The following is a 20,712-nucleotide window of genomic DNA, read 5'->3' as shown; positions in this document are numbered from 1 at the left end:
AATACAGGCCATTTACCATTTACCAGAGTTACGCACTCACCCCCGTCCCCCATTCCAAAGGCCTCTGCTGCTTGCCCCCTACCCAATACAGATGGCAGGTCGACTGGACCAGCGCAGTCATGCCGCATGACTGGATGCTCACACTGATCCCCTATCAGGAGTTCAGTCTGAGTAGAGTTATCATTTTTCTCCTCGACTCCCCTATTCTGTTGTACATTTTACTGTTTTTCTTTAAAGCTGACCTGTCTACCCAATGTATGTATGGTTGGAAGGTCAACAGTGTGGAGTCGAGCGATGTGTCATTATAGTCCCCTGATATTATAAAAAGGGCTCTCAGAGATTGGGTTTGCAGTCTGCTGACTACAGAGAGTCACAGACTGCCTCCCCGCATGCTAACAGCTAACAGCTCAATGTATCTGTTGCAGAGCTATTCTTTCATAGCGATGTACCCATGGTTACACCATCTGTCATTTAACAAACACTGCCAGTCCCCCTCCTTTCCTCTCACTGCTGTCTCTCGTCCTGTGAACCGGCAGCAGCTGGAAACCAGGCAGCGCCACATTCATGTCCGGTGTTAGCCAGGACTCTGTTAGCATCGTAATGCTACACTGCCCGTACTCCCTCTGTGACTGGGTCATTAGTTCCTCAATCTTATTAGGGATTTCCAATGATTACATAACGTCTCCTTTTCCAGCAACAACACCCCCGTCTTTTCATCCTCAGCTTACTTGGGATGTCGGTTCTCTGTCACGAAGCTGCAGGGCCTCCAAATATGGGTGGAAAAAGTGGAGACAAAAGAAGAGAAAAGTAAACAGAACTAGCACGAAACGGTAGTGCATGATGGCAGAATATTATTGCTAAGATGTAAGACGTAAAGTATTCTGTCGTTTGTTTGCTTGATCATGTGTTAAACACATCAAAATGCATAGTAGGATTATAATACAAGTGAATACTGGGACAAGCATTGGTACCGAAAAGGTAGCAAGGCGAATCTGTGATGAATTAGTGTGGTCTGCACTTCTTTCTTCCTTGATTGGGTGAAAGGAGTTAAAAGTAATTGGATGAGGGAACCATGAGGAGTGCCCTGCATAATTTCAAGAAAACGGCGTTTTAAATGGCGTCACAGCTGATACTGAACAAATGTGAATGTCTGTGTGTGTGGTGATCATATATGTGTGGTGATTGAGGTGTCTATAAACAACAAAGCAAAAACAGCTGTAGATTTCATTTTAATTGTCTTGGTGAAGGCCATCTTAGGTCACATGATCCTGTGGGTGGAGCTGAGCAGGTATATGTAGTAGATGAAGTCAAAGTTAGGTGTAGTTAACATTGGTTCTTCCACGGATGTTCTGTTTCTCTGTGATCATCATTCTCTTATGCAAAGGTGAGGAAGACTGACATTTATTTGAATTACTGCACATTTTTCTTATTACCTAGCTTAAACAAAGAATGGGCAGAGTAAAACAATAATCACAAAAACAAAAGCAGACTTTATCACTTATCAGCCCAACTGGCATCATACTAGTAAGTTGCTGCAAGATGGGAAAGGTGATCAAAATGGTTCTAAATAAAATGAAAATGCAATATCAACAGGAGTGGGTCACAAAAGAAAATATCACCTAGATCAGGGGTCTGCAACCCTTAAGACCCAAAGAGCCATTTGGACCTGGTTTCCACGCAAAAGAAAACACTGGGAGCCGCAAATACGTCTAAAATGAAGATAACACTGCATATATTGTTTTTTTACCTTTATGCTTTGTGTGAATAACTAAAGTGTGTTGCTTATTAAATCCATGAAGTGCTAATGAGAAAATTACATTTTATTTATGTAATTAACACATTTTGAACTCTTAAAGAAATATAACAAAAGGAAAGACACCCAGCTGAACTAAAATGATCCATGTAGCAAACAAAAACTGCTGTGAGCCGCCACCCTTATATCGCCTTTGGGCTTTTGGAGCCTTGACCTGACTTTTAAAAAATAATTGGAAAAAAAGCACTATGCTGCTAAAGTCTCGATAAATGCATGGCGTTTCGGCAGGTATACTGGCTTCCGCAAGTGTGACGCTTATTTTGAGCGAAATACAATTTTATTTTTATATTTCAATATCACAATAATCTTCCAATTTAGAACTACAAGTTAAAAAAAAGAACTAAACACAAATAAAATACACTTCAGCTAAATACTTCTAATTTATTTTCCCAAACCACCCGGAGCCGCAGTATAAGGACAAAAGAGCCACATGCGGCTCCGGAGCCGCAGGTTGCCGACTCCTGACCTAGATCAAGGCACGGTTAGTTTTGATCATCACCATATTCCTTGCAACCAACTATGTTTCTTTTAGTTTTGTTTTCTATTATCATTTAAATATCAAACCAGTGATACATTAAAATGAGATTAGTTACTTGGGATTCTTTAGGTTTTTGCCTTTTCTTTGAAACTTTAATGCATATCCACAAGTGGAAACTCAGTACAGTTAAAATAGTGCTAAAGTCAGTAACATATTTAACCCTAAGTTATGTTAATAATGGATAACTTCAAAGTTACATTTCCATTGAGACTTTGTTTGCAGTTAATAATTTTTAATAACTAGTGAATAACAGTAAACCAGTGTTGTATTTATGAAAAATGTGTGGCATATCTACAATATTATTTGAACACTTGTTATAATGTTGAAACTAATGTTTATATCATTAGCAGTATGCATAGACTGGCAGGGCAGAACTAGTGTGAATGACAAGAACAAACCAGTTATTTTGGTAAATTTCAGTTTTAATTTAAAATATTCTGGTTGGATGATCAGCATTACCAACCAACATTATTATTAGTTAAATGAAACTAAATTAAAAAGTAAAACTAGATGTGAAAAGGCCTTTTACTAACCTAAATATAAAAATGCCGTCTACAATTTGAAAAAAAAAAAACTGAAAGAATTTTGTGAAGTTGGAAAAAAGGGTGCATTCGATCTCCTCAGCTGTAATTGGTCCAGCGCAGAATCAATCATGACCAATTGGCTCCTCAACCACCTTTCATTGTTATACCGTTATAAAAAGAACAAAAAACATCGGCCCATGAAAAAGAAAAATCACAATTGGCCCACCTGGCAAATGCCCTGTATATCCGATGGCCAGTCCAGCTGTGATCCAAGGCCCGCTGTTAGAGCCAAAAGTAAAAACGTGTATATGGTGGATTTTTCACCATAATTTGGTCTTTCATCAATACAGGTTTTGAAAGAAGTTTACAACATATGTTGTACAGTCCCGATCAAAAGTTTAAGACCACTTAAAAAATAGCTAAAAATCATATTTTGCATAATTGGATCTTAATAAGGTTCCAAGTAGAGCTTCAACATGCAACAAGAAGAAATGGGAATGAGACAAAACATTTTTTTGAGCATGCAATTTATTGAAAAGAATGCGTGAACTGAGACAGGCTGTTTTACAGCTCATCAAAAGTTTAAGATCGCATGCCTTTAAAACGCCAAATCTGTGCAGAAATGTGGATTCATTCCCTGTTTCTGTTTAAGGGTTGTTTTCAAGAAATTGCATGCTTAAATTTTTTTTGTCTCACTCTCATTTCTTGTTGTTGCATTTTGAAGCTCTGCTTGGAATCTTATTTAGATACAATCATGCAAATATGATTTTTTTGCCATTTTTCACGCGATCTTAAACGTTTGATCGGGACTGTATGTATGTGCAGTATGCTGTTTTCACTTGTGGCACCAATTGAGTTTGTCAGTATTACAAGCATGCCAAGCCTTAATGAAATTATTTTGCCTTAATCTAAAAAAACCCAAAAACAAATGAAAATATCAAAACGTACTTGCTTACTTATTTTGCATACTAGTTAATGTTTTAAAGCCATAAATTATGCATGTTAGGTTGATAGATTTTATAGTAACACCAACATCCACCTCCAGGCTGGAGAAAACAACCTCCAACCACAGCCTTTAGAATAGTTTCTTCTCTTACATAAAATTTCTATGAATCCCAGTGTGTATTTCCAAGAATGTGTGAATCATTTGAGCTTTTATCAAACATCGGCACACAGACCGACTTATTTGACTTGTTGCTTTATCTTTTGTTACTATTGTTATTTCAGTGGTCATTGGGGGGAAGGTCAGATCTGGGTGCATCAGGCTGTGGGTAAAACCAACAAACTATAGCCAGCATAATCAACAATGGCCCTCCAACGGTTCCTGTGCTTTTTCTCTGTGATGATCAATCTTTTTGGCAAAGGTGAGAGAAAAGTTTAAGTTGTATTTGCATTGTTAAACATTTTTCTTATGACATAGTTCACATGAAATGTGAACTATGTCATAAGAAAAATGTAGTTAAACTTTTAAAATCTGTAGTTAAACTTTTCACATGAAATGTGAAAAGTTTAACTACAGATGTTAAAGAGTTTTATACTCTAAAAAATATATTTCTGGATACTATGAAATGTATCCTGCCTGTACATTTCTGTAAGATAGGATAGATAATTTTTTGACATTTTTAAGTTCTGCTCTTGTCACCTCTATTTCATTATCTAATTTCTCTTTTAAATTTGTAAGTAATAGTAGTTAATGATACTAATTAAGTAAGTACTAATTACTTACATAATTTTTTTTTTTAAAGTGAAGTAATTTCACATTAGTTGGGTTTAAATAGAATTTCAGTAGTAATGACGTGCAATACCACTGGTTTGATATATCGGTCTTTGTGTTCCAATTTTCAGATGTTCATTCACAGCATCCTGGTAAGCATCCAAGAACAATTTTGCACGATTCCCCATTTCAGATGTGCTGTAAATACAGTTAACAAACATTACTGTAACTCATTTGTTTCAGCAAGAAAACAATTTTGGCTGGGTCTTTTATTTTATTTTTATTTAAACCCACACCTGTTGTTGTCTGAGCTACATATGTGCCAAGATGGCAACTAAAACAATGAAAAGCTTTTTTTGAGTAGTTGCTGCTTCCCTTCATAATCTTTTGAAATTTACAGTGTAAATGGTATTAGTAATTTACAGTTCCAGGCTGATCATCGTATTCACTATTGAACTTTTGTGTCTTCTTCTGTCAGCATGTGGCAGAGCTAATTTGCCTCCTGCAGGTGTCGACTCCTGTGAATTTCACAGACTACATTCAGCCAGTCTGCTTAGCCTCAGCAGGCAGCACTTTCTACAATGGCACCAGCAGCTGGGTCACTGGCTTTGGTGACCTATCAAGTAATTTATAAAATATATTTTTTTCTTTTATATTAGTGATACATGTAAAAATGCTCTTTCTTTTAAAATTTCTCAATTAGGTGGTGGTTCCACCCCAGAGACTCTGCAGGAGGTGAATGTACCAATAGTGGGAAACAATGAGTGCAATTGTGACTTACAAAACTTCGTTGCAATAACAGATAACCTGATCTGTGCTGGATTGAAAAAGGATTCATGTCAGGTGACTACCACTTTGTGCTTATTTGTAATGTAAAGCCTAATTGACTGCATTGAGTATCAGCTTTCAACCACTCACTGTTTTTCTGTAGTGTTTATGATTATTAACATTATAGCCCTTTTCCATTAGCAGTTACTTGACTCAGCTCAGTTTTCAGGGTTTTCATTAGGTGGTAGTACCTGGTGCCAGGTACTTTTTTTGTACCTACTCAGCCAGTATTCCAAGCGGGGGAAATCGATACGTAAATGTGATGTCAACAGACTGCATGTCACTGATAGGCCAGTCAGTGGTGTAGGTCGATGAGTCATGAGAGGGACTCCTTAACAGTAATGAAAACCGCCGTTTTTGAAAGAGAAAGAGAAAAAGCTAAACAGAAACCAGTACCATGGTCCCTGAGTCTGACAAAATGCCATAGACTGAGCAGCAGGTATACCATCGCCTCAAAGTAGTGGTAATAATAACAATAATAATAATAATAATGGATTGCATTTATATTGCGCTTTTCGAGACCCTCAAAGCGCTTTACAATTCCACTATTCATTCACACACTGGTGGAAGCAGCTACAGTTGTAGCCACAGCAGGCTGACTGGCAGAAGCGAGGCTACCATATCGCGCCATCGGCCCCTCTGGCCAACACCAGTAGGCGATAGGTGAAGTCTCTTGCCCAAGGGCACAATGACCGAGACAAACAGAGCAGAGGATCAAACTGCCAACCTTCCAGTTGCAAGATGAGCTTCCCATACTCCATTGTTGTGTTTTGGTTGTTTTTTGGCCGTGATGTATACAAATGATGTCACTGGACTTTTGGCCCCATTGCTATAATGACCCAATGCACAATCAACTGTACGACAAAATGACCAAAACTGAGTAGAGTCGAGTCCACACTGAGCACGAGTGAAAATGAGGCCTTTATTTGTTCAAGTTCATTTATTCATACATCATTTCACTTAGATTTATTTCAAGTTTTGTGATACTCTGTCAGTGACTAAAAACGATTTAATCATGTGAAGGTGAGAGTGTTGGATGATACTATAACTAATCAGTACAAGTTATGTGTGTCTGATTGACGGTTAACACGAACAGCTCCAGAACCATTTTATGCATTTAGTAGAAATTAAGTTCCATGAGATGTTCAACTGATCTAAGTCTGTTTTAAGAACTTACACATTTTTTACAGGAATACTCGGGGGTACCACTTGTGACAAAAAATAATATAGGTATCTAGATCCAAAGTGGAGTTCTGAGTTTTGGTGATGGCTGCACCCTACCTAGTAGAACAGGAGTCTACGCTCGTGTGTCCCAGTACCAAAACTGGATCAGTGCCACCGTGACCGGAACACCACCAGGCTTTCCCATACGGAAAAGAAATAGTAAAAACTTATATGTGATTACTCATGAAAGTGGCCACTTTCATGAGTAAATCATATAAGGCTTACATGATTTACTCATGAAAGTGGCCACTTTCACATTACTTTCATACATTGTTTTAGTAAGAATCCAAAACATACAAGTTTCATTATATAATTTTTCAAGGGATCTTATATCTGTTTTCACTCTTATATGCTTTTCATACAAGTTTCACACAAGACAGATACAAACTTTATAAGATTTATATATATCTTTTCCATATGGGCTGTTACCTACACCTCCCCGGGCTTTGACTATGACTTATTCTTCACCTGCCCCACATCAATCTCAACCACTGCTCCTACCTGCAAAGAAAAGCGTCTGGACTTATTTAAGTTGCTTGAAGATGTTTCACCTCTCATCTGAGAAGCTTCTTCAGTTCTAAGGTCAAATGGTGGAGAGTCCCAGATATAGGGCTTTGGAGTTGACGTCACGCCGCAATGCATTATGGGAGCGCAGCGCCATTTTCGGGGTCTACGAATCAAACCAAACACACTGTGTTGGAACGACGACTACAAGAAAGATGCTTAAAAGCAGTTCAAAAGAGAATGAACTGTATAGAGACCGATTTCATTCAGAGGCGAAGCAGCGGTACTTGCAGAAAATAGCGTGCATTGGAAATGTGGACCCGTATGAAATACGGCCGTGGAGTAGAAACCCTGAAGACCAACCGCTATTGATGTAGCCTGACATATTTTCGTACCTTGTCTGTGGAGTCAGCGCGTACAAGTCGTCATTCAAGCAAAGGTAAGTCAGCTCGAGTACTGCGAGTAAAATGCGTTTGATTTCCCTGCAAACATTCACATTAGTGCAGCATAAATTCATTCATGAGGGGAAATTACAGTGAGAACATGTGGAGGCTGTTAGGTGGATAACATAGTGAGTTCAGTGCATTGTTGTGACATTCTCCTGAAGGACTGTTATTCTTTATGGTTAAAGAAATTGCAGTAATTTATTAATGTTTATTATAAATAATCCTAATTATACATCTTGCTTCCATGTTTGTATCCTGTGTCACTAAAAATACATTTTATTTTAATTTTATACATTGATTAATGACCTGCAGAATCTCCTTATCATATTAAGTGATTCATAATTGTCACTTTATGCTTTCTCCATCTCTAAAGTGATGACATCCTTGCATTACCGGTACATACTTTAGGTTCATTTTCTGCAGGCAGATTTACACTATAACATGCAGCGTTCTATAGATGGACACATAAAGAAATGAAAAATTACATGTATGTGCTAACTTTCTAAACACTTTGTTACATTTATGATAAAGTAGATAAAACACATTTACGTCGGCCTTGGCTCATAGTTCTTGTCTTTAAATGAACGTTGTCTGTGTGTGTTTCAGGTCCTGCACTCTCAAAGACTGAATGAACCAGCATTGCAGCCATGGGTCACTGTGAGCATCACAGGGAAGGTTGAAGCCGCCCACTGCACCTGTAAGGCCGGAGTCGCAGAGACCTGCACCCATGTCACTGCTCTTCTGTTTAATGTAGAAGCAACAGTGTTGATCCGTGGCACAAGGACTGTTACAGATGAACCTGCATACTGGGTTTTGCTGGGTAATATGACCAAGATACAGCCAGAGGTTGGCCATAAGATAGACCTCTCCTCTTCAGCTGCCTAAAAAAAGGCTCTTGATCAAAACATAAACAGACTATCTGTAGTGACAGGTAAAAGGAGGGGTCCTCAAAACAGAAAAATCCCACCTGCTACTTTGGAGGAGTTGTCACTGCTATTGGATACTTTGCTGGAACACAGTAAAGCTGTGGGTTGTGGGAATGACCCATAATGTTTTATCTAGGGGTCTACATTTATGCCTGTAGTGCACTGCCATGTAAATAATTTGCATTTACTGAATATATACTGACTGAGTACCACTGTTCAAAAGTTGAATAAAGAAACAAACTAATTTTTGCCTCTTTTTTTATTAAAACCACCTTATAGAACATCACATCAGTTACAGTGTAGAATCCATGTCATTTATAGTTTACAAATGACAAAATGTTTACATAAAATCATGAGTGTTTACATGATATCACCCACTACTAACATTACTTTATTTACTGTATCTTTTGAAAAAATACAGCAATTTTAACAGCACAAGACTTAAGAACATTTAACAGGAGCAGGTTTCATTTTTCCCTGGTTTTATTATCACACTGTTCACCAAACGCAGCAAACCTTCACCATCTTATCCAGAAGGGTCACCTCTTCACCCTCACATGGAAGAAGTAATCTGATTGGCATGGTGGTATGTTTGAAGCAGGTCCCTTGTGTAGCGCTGGAACTCAGTCACGATGTGTTTCATCTATTTCATAGGCTGGTTTGCTGCAATAATGCCAAATAATTAGCATCTCTATAGATAGAAGGTAGTTCTGCAAAATCACTCAGTAGGATGTTTGTTCTAATTTGCTATGAGCTCAGAGCGCATAGAAAATAATACTAATAGGCTATAAAGAGTGATATGAACATATTTAGAACTTACCGGAATGAAAATGTCTGGAGCACCAACAGATATTTGGAGATGGAAGAGAATTGCACGTCAACTCTTCTCACAGCTGCTATCCAGGCTGGACGCCTTCGTTTGGTAACATCAATACACGAGCTGCCTCATGTTGCTTCCAGGTTGGGAAAGAATGAAAAGATAAACCATTTTCAACCTTATTCTCTTGCCGGTCGTGTGATCGAACATTGCAGCCGACCACACAGCAAATACGAACCATGGCTGTTGTGTGTGCCTTCGCTCCCTTTTCACTTGCGCTAGACCCCCAAAATGGCGGATCGGGCCAAAATCCTTTCCATGCCCACCCCCGTGACATCACGCTCCAAAGCCCTATAAACCTAGTGGGAGTATCCCCCCACAGAGGGACAAAAGGACCCCCTGATGATCCCCTAATTGCCTGAGCCAAGGTGTGAAACTGGGTGTGGGTGCCAATCAGCCAGGGTTTCGGGTGCGCTCATTGTGAAACCTGGCCCCACCTTATCATGCAAATTCCTGAGGTCAGATGGCCCAGGATGTGAGTGGGATACTCCCACTAGGTTTAAATCTGGGACTCCCCATCATTTGACCTTAGAACTGAAGAAGCTTCTCGGATGAGAGGTGAAACATCTTCAAGCAACTTAAAGAAGTCCAGACGCTTTTCTTTGCAAGCTCCTATGACTACGATAACCTGGATGACTGAGAACCTTCACAGACATTACATTCTGTTCAGGGCCAGCTGTGGACGAATGAAGCCTCAATACATCTACTCTTTAAATGGGTGTAACATTTCAAACATACATCATATTATTTGTTTTTCCTTTTGCAGAATGGCAATGCATTCGAGATTATTTTTCTCAGAAATTCTATTCATGACATCACACAAGAATAGACAAATTAGTTTGCATCAAAGTGGTTATATAATGTAACATCAAATATTTAGACTAAATCCAAGCCCATTTCTTAAGTCCTGAAAAAACACGTCATAACAACAGTCGTATGTTACAGTAAGTCCTTCCTTTTGACAGAAGAAATACCGTAATTGTCGCGCTATAAACCGCTAATTTTTGCACAAGCTTTGAACCCTGCGGCTTTTAGTCAGGTGCGGCTTTTCTATGGATTGTAAATGATTTTTGTCATATCGTAAGACGATTTGTTTTGTTTGTTCCGCTGTTGTACGGCACTACGTTGCCTGGCGGAAGGGCATGTGATCAGACACACAGTATTGGGGTTCAAGAGTAGTATGTTGGTCACATGTCCATCCGCCAGGCAACATAGTGCCGTACAAGTAGCGCGAAAAACAAACTTCAAAGTAGCGCTACACCTTCAGCAGGAGGCGTGGATGATGAGCGGCCATAAACTTGCGAAAAGCAAGTTATGCTCAACTCCACCGGTGGAATCTGACAGCGTGGAAAAGTGTGAAAACATCCACGATCACCAACGGATTTTGAAGGGCTGGACTGCTGCATGATGGAGAGGAGGACACCGCCACGGCCCTTCTGAAGGTGTTCGACTCTGACACTGACAACGAGGATTTCTTTGGTTTTGAAAGTGACAACGAAGGAGAGAAGCTGAGAGTGGATGACGAAGCCACCCTGAGCCTGTTCGTATCCGACACTGGAGAAGAGGACTTTGGTGGTTTTAGTGCGCAGGAAGATGGTGGTGAATGACTTGACTTTTCTTCTTGTTAAAGCCGTGTCACTGCACCTGAGCCTAAAAGGTAGTCTGAATCTATTTTTCTGGTGTGCTGTAGGTTATTTTTATGTACTACATTTGTTATCCATTTATGAAGCACGGTACATACGTACTTGTAATTACCGCTACTTGTACATATACCTAAAAAGTTATGCAAATATGTACCCATAACTTGTTTTTCAAAATATTAATAAAAGGGATGTGTCTCCAAACAGCCATCTCTTTCCTGACAATTCCCTTTGTGCATATTCTCTTACATATGATAAGTCAACATTGAAACACCTGCGGCTTTTAGTCAGGTGCGGCTAATGTATGTACAAAACAGGATTTTCCCCTGATTTTAGCTTGTGCGGCTAATATACAGGTGCGCTTTGTAGTCCGGGAAATACGGTAGTTCACTTTATTGAGCATGTATCTACAATATGCAGCTTTTCAAATGAGAAAATGAAAATGAAATAATCATACCTAAAAATAATCAAAGTATTGAATGATGTCATAATTAAAACATTACCTTGGTTTTATAGTTTAGTTAATGTTTTATCTCCATAGATTTTCCATGTCATGACATAGATACGGTCTCATATTCACACCTGCTGGTTGAAGGAAGTGTTTCTCAGGAAAATAATCTGGGTAATTATTTCATTCATGTTCACTCATCCATTCATCTTTTGAATATGAACTTTGTTCTCGTGTAAACGCATTGTTATTTATTGTATAATGCTTTGGTGCCACTGGGTTTTAGCATGTCTCAATGTCTCACACCTTATTCATGCCTTTAAACAGCTGGGTGATTTTATCTGATCTCCCACAGGAAGAGTCTTTTGTCTCTTCAACACTGTGAGAGGTAACAAGAGTGTGTGAACTTTTCTTTGGGGGAGGACTAAATGTGTGAAAACAGCACTGTACTGCTTTTTGTTTCTGTAGAAGGCATTTAAACTCAGGACTTTGCTGGGTTCAGGAGAGACTCTGCTAGTCATTCTTCCCGCAATGGCTCCTCTCACCAAGCTTGGATTTTTGTTCTTTTTTGATTAAAGGAGGTTAGCTTCCACTCACCGTTTGTCTGCAGGCTTTATTAAATGGAAACTTCCACAACAGCACCAAGCCCAACTTGTTTGACCTGGTTCCTTGTCTTTTGTTGCTTATGTAGGTCCAGTGGTCAGTGAGGGCAAGGACAAGTGTGGAGGCATGATCTTGTGGGTGGAGCTCACCAGGATTTCCATATTTAATACTTGAAGTCAAATTAAAACCGGTGTACTTAACAATGTCTCTCCAACAGTTTGTGTGCTGTTTCTCTGTGATCGTCGTTCTCTTGTGCAAAGGTGAGAAATTGATTTTATTTGCAGTACTACACTATTTTCTTATGGGCTATAGAAGAGCGAAAGATTAATACAGAGATACAAAACATTAAACATTAGTCACATTTTTTCTGCCAGGTTACTATTAAAGGGCTCACTTGGCATATTCCCTGTAAGGACAGGAAAGTCACATTGTGTTATTTTATATAGACATTTCCAACTTATTCATCAATAAACTGGCAAGTATGTGTTTAGCACGTGTTCGGCAGAGCTGAATTCAGTAACCTAATAAAAACCAGTGTTTATAAGGGAAGAGACGATACTGGCACAAGTACAAATGACAAAATCTTTGATTTGATTGCTGTTGAATAAATAAATAAAATTGAATTGTTAGCAGACAAACGATATTAGAAATTGAATTTTTAAATTACATGGGCAATATCAATCAAATCAAATCAAATCAAATCACTTTTTATTGTCACATCACATGTGCAGGCACACTGGCACAGCACATGCGAGTGAAATTCTTGTGTGCGAGCCCCACAAGCAACAGAGATGTGCAAACACAACAACACAAACGAGCAAAATACAAGAATGGCCAACCTGAAACTAATAAATAAATAATATGTACAATATATAATAGTGTATGCATTTCTGGATGTGTATACTAAATATTTTCCTACGTGTGTGTGTGTGTGTGTGTGTGTGTGTGTGTGTGTATGTATACACATTTTTACAAATTAAATAGTAAAAAAATAAAATAAAATAATAATAATAATAATAATAATAATAATAATAAAATATATAAAATATACAGAGTTGAATATGTGCAAAACAAGTGGCATTTATATACAGTGTGGAGTGCATAATGTTGAAGTTCCAGTAGTGAAGCTGAGGTGTCTATGACGTGTTCAGCAGTCTGATGGCCTGATGGAAAAAGCTGTCTCTCAGTCTGCTGGTACGGGACCGGATGCTGCAGAACCTCCTTCCTGATGGAAGCAGTCTGAACAGTTTATGGCTAGGGTGACTGGAGTCCTTGATGATCCTCCCCGCTTTCCTCAGGCACCGCTTCCTGTAGATGTCTTGGAGGGAGGGAAGCTCACCTCCAATTATCCGTTCAGAGCACCGCACTACTCGCTGGAGAGCTTTGCAGTTGTAGGCGGTGCTGTTGCCATACCAGGTGGTGATGCATCCAGTGAGGATGCTCTCAATGGAACAGCGATAGAAGGTCCTGAGGATGCGGGGGCTCATGCCGAATCTTTTCAGTCTCCTGAGAAAGAAGAGGCGCTGCTGCGCCTTCTTCACTGTTTTGTTTGTGTGTACTGACCACGTAAGATCCTCAGCCAGGTGTACACCAAGGAACCGGAAGCTGCTCACTCTCTCCACAGCAGCGCCGTTGATGGTGATGGGGGTGTGTACTTCTCTGCACCTCCGGAAGTCCACTATCAACTCCTTTGTCTTTGCGACGTTGAGGGTGAGATGGTTGTCTTGACACCAGTGGGTCAGGGCGCTGACCTCCTCCCTGTAAGCCGTCTCATCACCGTTGGTGATAAGACCCACCACTGTAGTGTCGTCCGCAAACTTCACAATGATGTTGGAGTTGTTAGTGGCTGTGCAGTCGTAGGTGTAGAGTGAGTACAGGAGAGGGCTCAGTACACACCCCTGTGGAGCACCAGTGTTCAGTGTGATGGGGGATGAGGTGATGCTGCCCAGTCTGACCACCTGGCGTCTGTCAGACAGGAAGCTAAGGATCCAGCTGCAGAGGGAGCTGCTCAGTCCTAGATCCTGCAGTTTCCTGTCCAGCTTCGAGGGAACGATGGTATTGAATGCTGAGCTGTAATCTACAAACAGCATCCTCACATACGTGTCTCTCTTCTCCAGGTGTGACAGGGCAGTGTGTAGTGTCAGGGCTATGGCATCATCAGTGGACCTGTTGTGGCGGTATGCAAACTGTAGAGGGTCCAGTGAGTCGGGTAGTGCAGAGCAGATGAAGTCCCTGACCAGCTTCTCGAAGCATTTGCTTACGATGGGGGTCAGGGCTACAGGTCGTCAGTCGTTCAATGAGGAGATGGTGGAGGATTTGGGTACAGGGACGATGGTGGCCATTTTGAAGCAGGCTGGGAGCCAGCTGAGCCGCGCATGACCTGAGGACGCGGCCGGGAATCCCGTCCGGACCAGTAGCTTTGCGTGCGTTCACCTTCCTGAAGCACTTCCGCACATCCTCCTCAGACACAGTGTGCGCACTGACGTCATCCGCGGTGCGCACACTGTCCGGTCTCATGGTGTTCGCTGTGTCGAATCTAGCGTAGAATACGTTTAGATCCTCACACAGAGAGGCCGTGGTCTGCGGTGTGCTGGTTTTCCCTCTAAAGTCTGTGATCGTGTTTAGTCCCTGCCACATACTCCGAGGGTTGTCAAACTGTTGTTCCACCCTGTCCCTGTACTCACGTTTGGCTGCTTTGATCGTCTTCCGGAGTTGGTAATGTGCGTGTTTGTAGTCCGATGTGTTCGCGGAGGCAAAGGCGGTGTTCCGTGCCGCGCGAACATCTCCGTTAATCCAGGGTTTTTGATTTGGGAAGGATTTGACTGTTCTGGATGGGACGACATCTTCCACGCATTTCCTGATAAATCCACAGACTGAGTCTGTGTACTCATCAATGTCTCTGGCGGCCACGTGAAACATTTCCCAGTCCGCGTGATCAAAACAGTCCCGCAGCGCAGACTCCGATTGGTCCGTCCAACAGTGCACCGCCCTCCGGGTTGGAGCTTCCTGTTTCAGCTTCTGCCTGTAGGCGGGCAGGAGCAGGATGGAGCAGTGATCTGATTGGCCGAATGGGGCGCGGGGGAGGGCTTTGTACGCATCCCGGAAAGAGGTGTAACAGTGGTCGAGTTGCCGGTTTCCACGTGTGTTGAAAAGGATGTGTTGATGGAGTTTTGGTGAGACTTTCTTCAGGTTTCCCTTATTAAAGTCTCCGGCTGTGATAAACGCTGCCTCTGGGTGTGCGGTTTCCTCGCTGCTGATCGCACTGTACAGTTCCCTGAGTGCACGGTCAGTGTCGGCTTGTGGGGGAATGTAAACAGCCGTAATAATCACTGCTGTAAATTCCCTCGGTAGCCAGAATGGCCGGCACTTAATCATCAGGTACTCCAGGTCCGGTGAGCAGAAGGATTTGACCGGGTGCACGTTCGCATAATCACACCAGCTGTTGTTGATCATGAAACACACACCACCGCCTCTGCTTTTCCCAGTAAGATCCTGTGACCTGTCCGCGCGGTGCACAGAGAACCCCGGCAGTTGTATTGCGGAGTCCGGTACTTTGTCCGATAGCCAGGTTTCTGTGAGGCAGATCACGCAGCAGTCCCGCATCTCTCGCTGGAATGAGATCCGTGCCCGAAGCTCGCACAGCTTGTTCTCCAGAGACTGCACATTAGCCAGTAATAAACTGGGTAACGGTGGTCTGTAAGTGCGCCGTCTCAGTCGAACCAGAACGCCAGATCTTCTCCCTCTGCGTCGGCGTTTGCGGCCTCCAGGGCCAGAGAACAAAGGCGTCTCAGGTGAGATGAATGGGGGGTCTGCAAACGGAGCGTCCGTGTTGCAAAACTTGAACTCCGGAAAGTTATAAGAAAGACCATCTTTTATGTCCAGTAAGGTTTGTCGGTCGTACACAAGGAGACAAGTGCTGCTCGTGAAAAAATAAAGGAAAAATAAAATTAAACACAGAAGAAAGCCGTTGCTTGGGGGAGCTCGCGACGAGGCTGCCATACTCGGCGCCATCTTGATCACATCATAAGATGTAATATAACATAATATAGTATAATATAATATATTTAATTTGCTATTGGAAAAAACACTTTTAAATTTCCTGAAAGGACTGTTTTAGTTTTTAAATCACTCACTTTTCCTAAAATTCTGTGAGCAGGTCCAATTTCAATTTTTACATATTTGTTTCCTCTCTCTCTGACACGTGCTGACAAAAGCAAATCGTGATGTGCAATACACTGTTTTAACTAGTTATCGCTGTTTCAATTTTCAGATGCTGATTCACAGCAGCCTGGTAAGCATCCAAGAACAATTTTACACATTCTGCAAGCTTCAGGTTTCAACATGATTATTTCCTCCTCTCAGCTGCAGACAATAGACGATACTCCTCCCATTTGTTTCAGCAACAAAGGAGTGCTCGGAGTCTTTTTCATTTGACATTAATCCTACAGTCTACACCCTTGGATAGACGTTTTGTTAAGTTAAATATTAAATGCCAAAGTTATGAAACTATAAACAATGACTAAACATATTGGTTTTACAGCAAGGACAGGATACGATGCCAACATATTTTAGGATTGAATGTCTTGTCATGTCTCCCTCCCCTCACTCTCACCCACTCGTGGCATATGGCCGTCCTTCCCCTAGCCTGGTTCTGTCGGAGGTTTCTTCCTGTTACTGTAGGGTCTTTATCCTTACAATACAAAGCAACCTGAGGCAACTGTTGTTGAGATTTGACTTTGAAAATTTTAATTTGGAGAGGACCGAATATCCGTAATATACTGACCAAGTCACAGCTTTGATTGAAGTTACCAAACAGAGCAAATATATTTGTCTAACCCTACTACATGAGTTAAGACATGATCATTTTTACACCACCAATAAAATGTTGCATATTGTATTGCATTTTAAATTACAACTGGCTCTCTCTGAAAATCTGAAGAATACTGCAGGAAGTCTACCTAAAATATAGTATTATTAAGCCCTGTTTGCAAAAAAACAAGAATCTTCACAAATATCAGCACCAAACTGAATAAAAAGCTGCAGTCTGGGGAGGTTTGAAAGTTGACTTACAGTCAGTGGAGTTTGTTGTACAATCAGCATGTTTTAAGAATCTTTGCATCTTTCTTAGTAAAGGCGCTTGCAGGCAGACACAATCAAAAACAACATGACAGATAAATTGCCAAACATTACGCCTAAAACAATAAGGAATGCTCTTTGCTTTACCAGTAAGTGGTTTTTATTGTGGCTTATCAGCGTACTCACCATTTAACTTGCATCCATTTTTATTTATCAGCATGCGGCATGACTGCAAAACATAGCAGAATTGTAGGAGGTCAAGATGCACCCCCAGGAAGTTGGCCCTGGCAGGCAGCTTTATCCATTTTTGGCAGTTTTTCCTGTGGAGGGTCCCTCATCACCGACCAGTGGGTGTTGACGGCCGCTCACTGCATTTCATTGTAAGTCACCATTGTAAGTTTCCATTTTTAGTAATAATAATGTTCCTGCATGGTGTTGCAGGAGTTAGCACTGTTTCCTGACTTCAAAAAGTTCTGGGGGTTTTTTTAGACTTGTGATTTGTAAGAAAATGGATAATTTTGCACTTGTCTGGTTATCATGTGGTCCCTTTTTTTAAGCTATTTTTTTGGTTCTAATGACTGATGGCTAATACTAACATGAATAAAAGGCCTTGAAGAAACTGTTGCTGTTGCTTTGATTTGACTCTATATAAATAGCACATTAAATCACAGCCAGATGAGAAACTTTCCATCAACTGGAATATATATATATATATATATATTACTGCATTTGTTACTATGGTGACTGTTATAATGGTCAACATAAGATGCTATGAAAATAACTATATATTTTTTTCCGTTTTTTTCCGTTTTGTCAAGACTTGAACTCTCCTTCACAAAGGTCCATCTGGGTCGCCACAGCCAGTCAGGTTTAAACCCAAATGAGGTGACACAGACACTTGAAAACATTGTTTGCCATCCCAACTACAACCCTTTAACAATTGAGAACGACATATGCCTCCTGAAGCTGTCGGCTCCAGTGAATTTCACAGACTACATTCAACCCATCTGTTTAGCCTCTGAAAACAGCACTTTCTACAGTGGGACCAGCAGCTGGGTCACTGGTTTTGGTAGTACGGCAAGTAAGTTACAAAAAATTTAGTTTATTTTACTTTACTTACTTTATCAAGGTTCAAAAAGAATAGTGAATAGTATGATGTACAGTTTGGAGATGGTGGCTCTAACAAGAAGACATGAAGCTGAGCTAAAGATGTCTAAGGAGCTTGTAAAGAAAAGCATCTGGACTCCTTTAAGTGGCTTGAAGACGTTTCAACTCTCATCCGAAAAGCTTCTTCAGTTCTAGAGTCCCAAATTTAAGTCCTGTGGCAGTGTCCCCCCAAGAGGGACAATGGACCCCCTAATGATCCTCTATCTAATCACATGAGCCAAGGGGGGACAATCTTGAGGGGTTACTCCCACAAGGCTTAAATCTGGGACTCTCAATCATTTGACCTTAGAACTGAAGAAGCTTCTCGAATGAGAGGTGAAACCTCTTCAAGCAACTTAAAGAAGTCCAGACGCTTGTCTCCACGTTCCTTAGACTATGATGACCTGGATGACTGAGAACCTTCATAGACATACTGAGCTAAAGATGTTTCGATTTTCATTCATGAGACCATCAGAGGGACAGCTCAGGTTGAGCGGTTTGGAGACATAGTTAGACATATGGTTTATACAGTGGAGAAGAGGTGCACAAGAGGGAACATGGTGGACAAAGGGTATTGAATATATGGAGCTGCCATGCAGGAGAGAAAAGAGCAAGACCACAAAAGAGCTTCATGGGTGTAGAGGAGGACATAGCAGGAAAGAATGCTAAGAATAGCATGAGACTGAGGCAGATGATCCACAGTGGAGGGAGAAGAAGATGGTGCTGGCTTCTTTAATAAAAGCTCTTGCATTTGAATTTTTTCCAATTAGGTGATGGTTCACTTTCCAACATCCTGCAGGAGGTGAATGTACCAATAGTGGGAAGCAACGAGTGCAAATGCTACTATCAAGACTTCAGTGAGATCACAGAGAACATGATCTGTGCTGGGTTAAAAGCTGGAGGGAAGGATTCATGTCAGGTAACACCCACTGTTTGTTTACAAGATAGAGTGGGATGTTAATAAAACAAATGCTGCTAGTTACTTTTTAAGGAAGTAATGCATCATGTTACTTCATTAATTCATGTAGAAATCATTTGTTACACTACTTGTTACATTACTGCACCATGGCCTCTTACTCAGACATGCAAATAATCTGTTTCATGTTGACACGATCCATACTTCACCAGGATTGATCTTACTGAGACAAGTCAGGACCTCTACAGGACGCCTATCTGTCTTAACTTTTATCAATTTCTTTTTACAGGGAGACTCCGGGGGACCACTTATGACAAAGAAAGAATCAGTCTGGGTCCAAAGTGGAGTTGTGAGCTTTGGTTATGGCTGTGCTGAGCCTATGAGACCTGGGATCTACACTCGTGTGTCCCAGTACCAGAAATGGATCAGCGACACCATCACCGGCAAATCACCAGGCTTTGTTACCTTCACCTCGCCAGGCACTGATAGTGATTTAGACTTCACTTGTCCGATAGATGACAGTGTGTTTGACAGTGGTGAAAACCTGATCCACTTCACTCACTTCACCTCTCTCTGTGTTCTTGTTGTGTTGCTCCAAGTGTTTGTTGGAAGTGATGGAATTTAACTCATCACATTTACTCAAGTTCAGCATTGAAGCTTGAAATAATTTTTCTTTATGAAACTTTATAACCTAGAGGTGAAGGCTACACTTTTTATTCCAATAGATTTATGGGGGAGCTTCAGTTTCAACTTACCCAATTTAGGATTTGAGTATTTGAGAATACACAATCTAAAATTTTTATAAATGAAGCACTAGGTATGAAAGTAATGGGAAATACTAAAAAAAAAGTTGAGTCAGTGAGCATATTAGACATTATAACACAGAATAACTTTTTATCTGAAAATGTAACATGTTTACTTATCTCTACTGTCTAAAATATGGTGAATTGCTTTACTTTGTCTTACTTCATTTTAATCATTTAAGATTAAAAAGATTGTTCACAAGGTTAATGATCCCATACCACAAGTAATCATTTTTCCAGTATGCATACAACATGTGAACTAGGGTCCCGGCTTCCTCCTGACATTTCCAGCAGGTGTCATTGTCAGCAAACTTCAACCTGACTAGCTTACTGGGAGTCCAGTAATTTCTGTGAAGCAACTTGTATTGGATAAGCTGAGACTGTGCTTCATGTGAGCAAACACACCACGATTAAACCAGCTTCCTCCAACTATCCTCTAAAATCTGAATTCCCAGATCCTTCTCCCAGCACTGCCTCAGTCCTATGGGTTCAAATTGTGGTCATAAATATTTTGTACTTGTAAATCAGTTTTATACTTGCACATCAGGATTTATATGTTTAAAAATAATTTTTGACCCTTTTATTTCATTGGTCAATGTCATGTCAATCACAAATTTAACTATCCAATCAGAGAATTGATGGGTTTGGCTGTCGGAGGGGTGCTTTTGAACTGCAGGTTCTTGAAG

General features: G+C 40.8%; 1 protein-coding gene across 1 annotated transcript; it reads left to right on the top strand.

Moving 5' to 3' along the window:
- The first annotated feature begins 11,972 nt into the window (after window positions 1–11,972).
- On the top strand, window positions 11,973–20,161 carry LOC146579735 (serine protease 27-like). Its single transcript, XM_085264486.1, has 7 exons — window positions 11,973–12,063; window positions 12,174–12,345; window positions 16,356–16,376; window positions 17,379–17,541; window positions 17,980–18,242; window positions 19,078–19,226; window positions 19,513–20,161. Exons 2-7 carry the CDS (start codon window positions 12,288–12,290, stop codon window positions 19,846–19,848), a joined length of 990 nt encoding a protein of 329 aa, XP_085120612.1. The 5' UTR covers window positions 11,973–12,063; window positions 12,174–12,287; the 3' UTR covers window positions 19,849–20,161.
- The last annotated feature ends 551 nt before the right edge of the window (window positions 20,162–20,712 follow it).

The sequence above is a fragment of the Mchenga conophoros genome, linkage group LG3 (assembly GCF_057382185.1).
Source record: "Mchenga conophoros isolate Kocher_MC1m ecotype Shallow Benthic linkage group LG3, M_conophoros_male_GT1.1, whole genome shotgun sequence".
In the NCBI taxonomy this organism is placed as follows: Eukaryota; Metazoa; Chordata; class Actinopteri; order Cichliformes; family Cichlidae; genus Mchenga; species Mchenga conophoros.
Note: the sequence above shows the minus strand (reverse complement) of the source record. Positions and strands in the feature narration are given on the sequence as shown.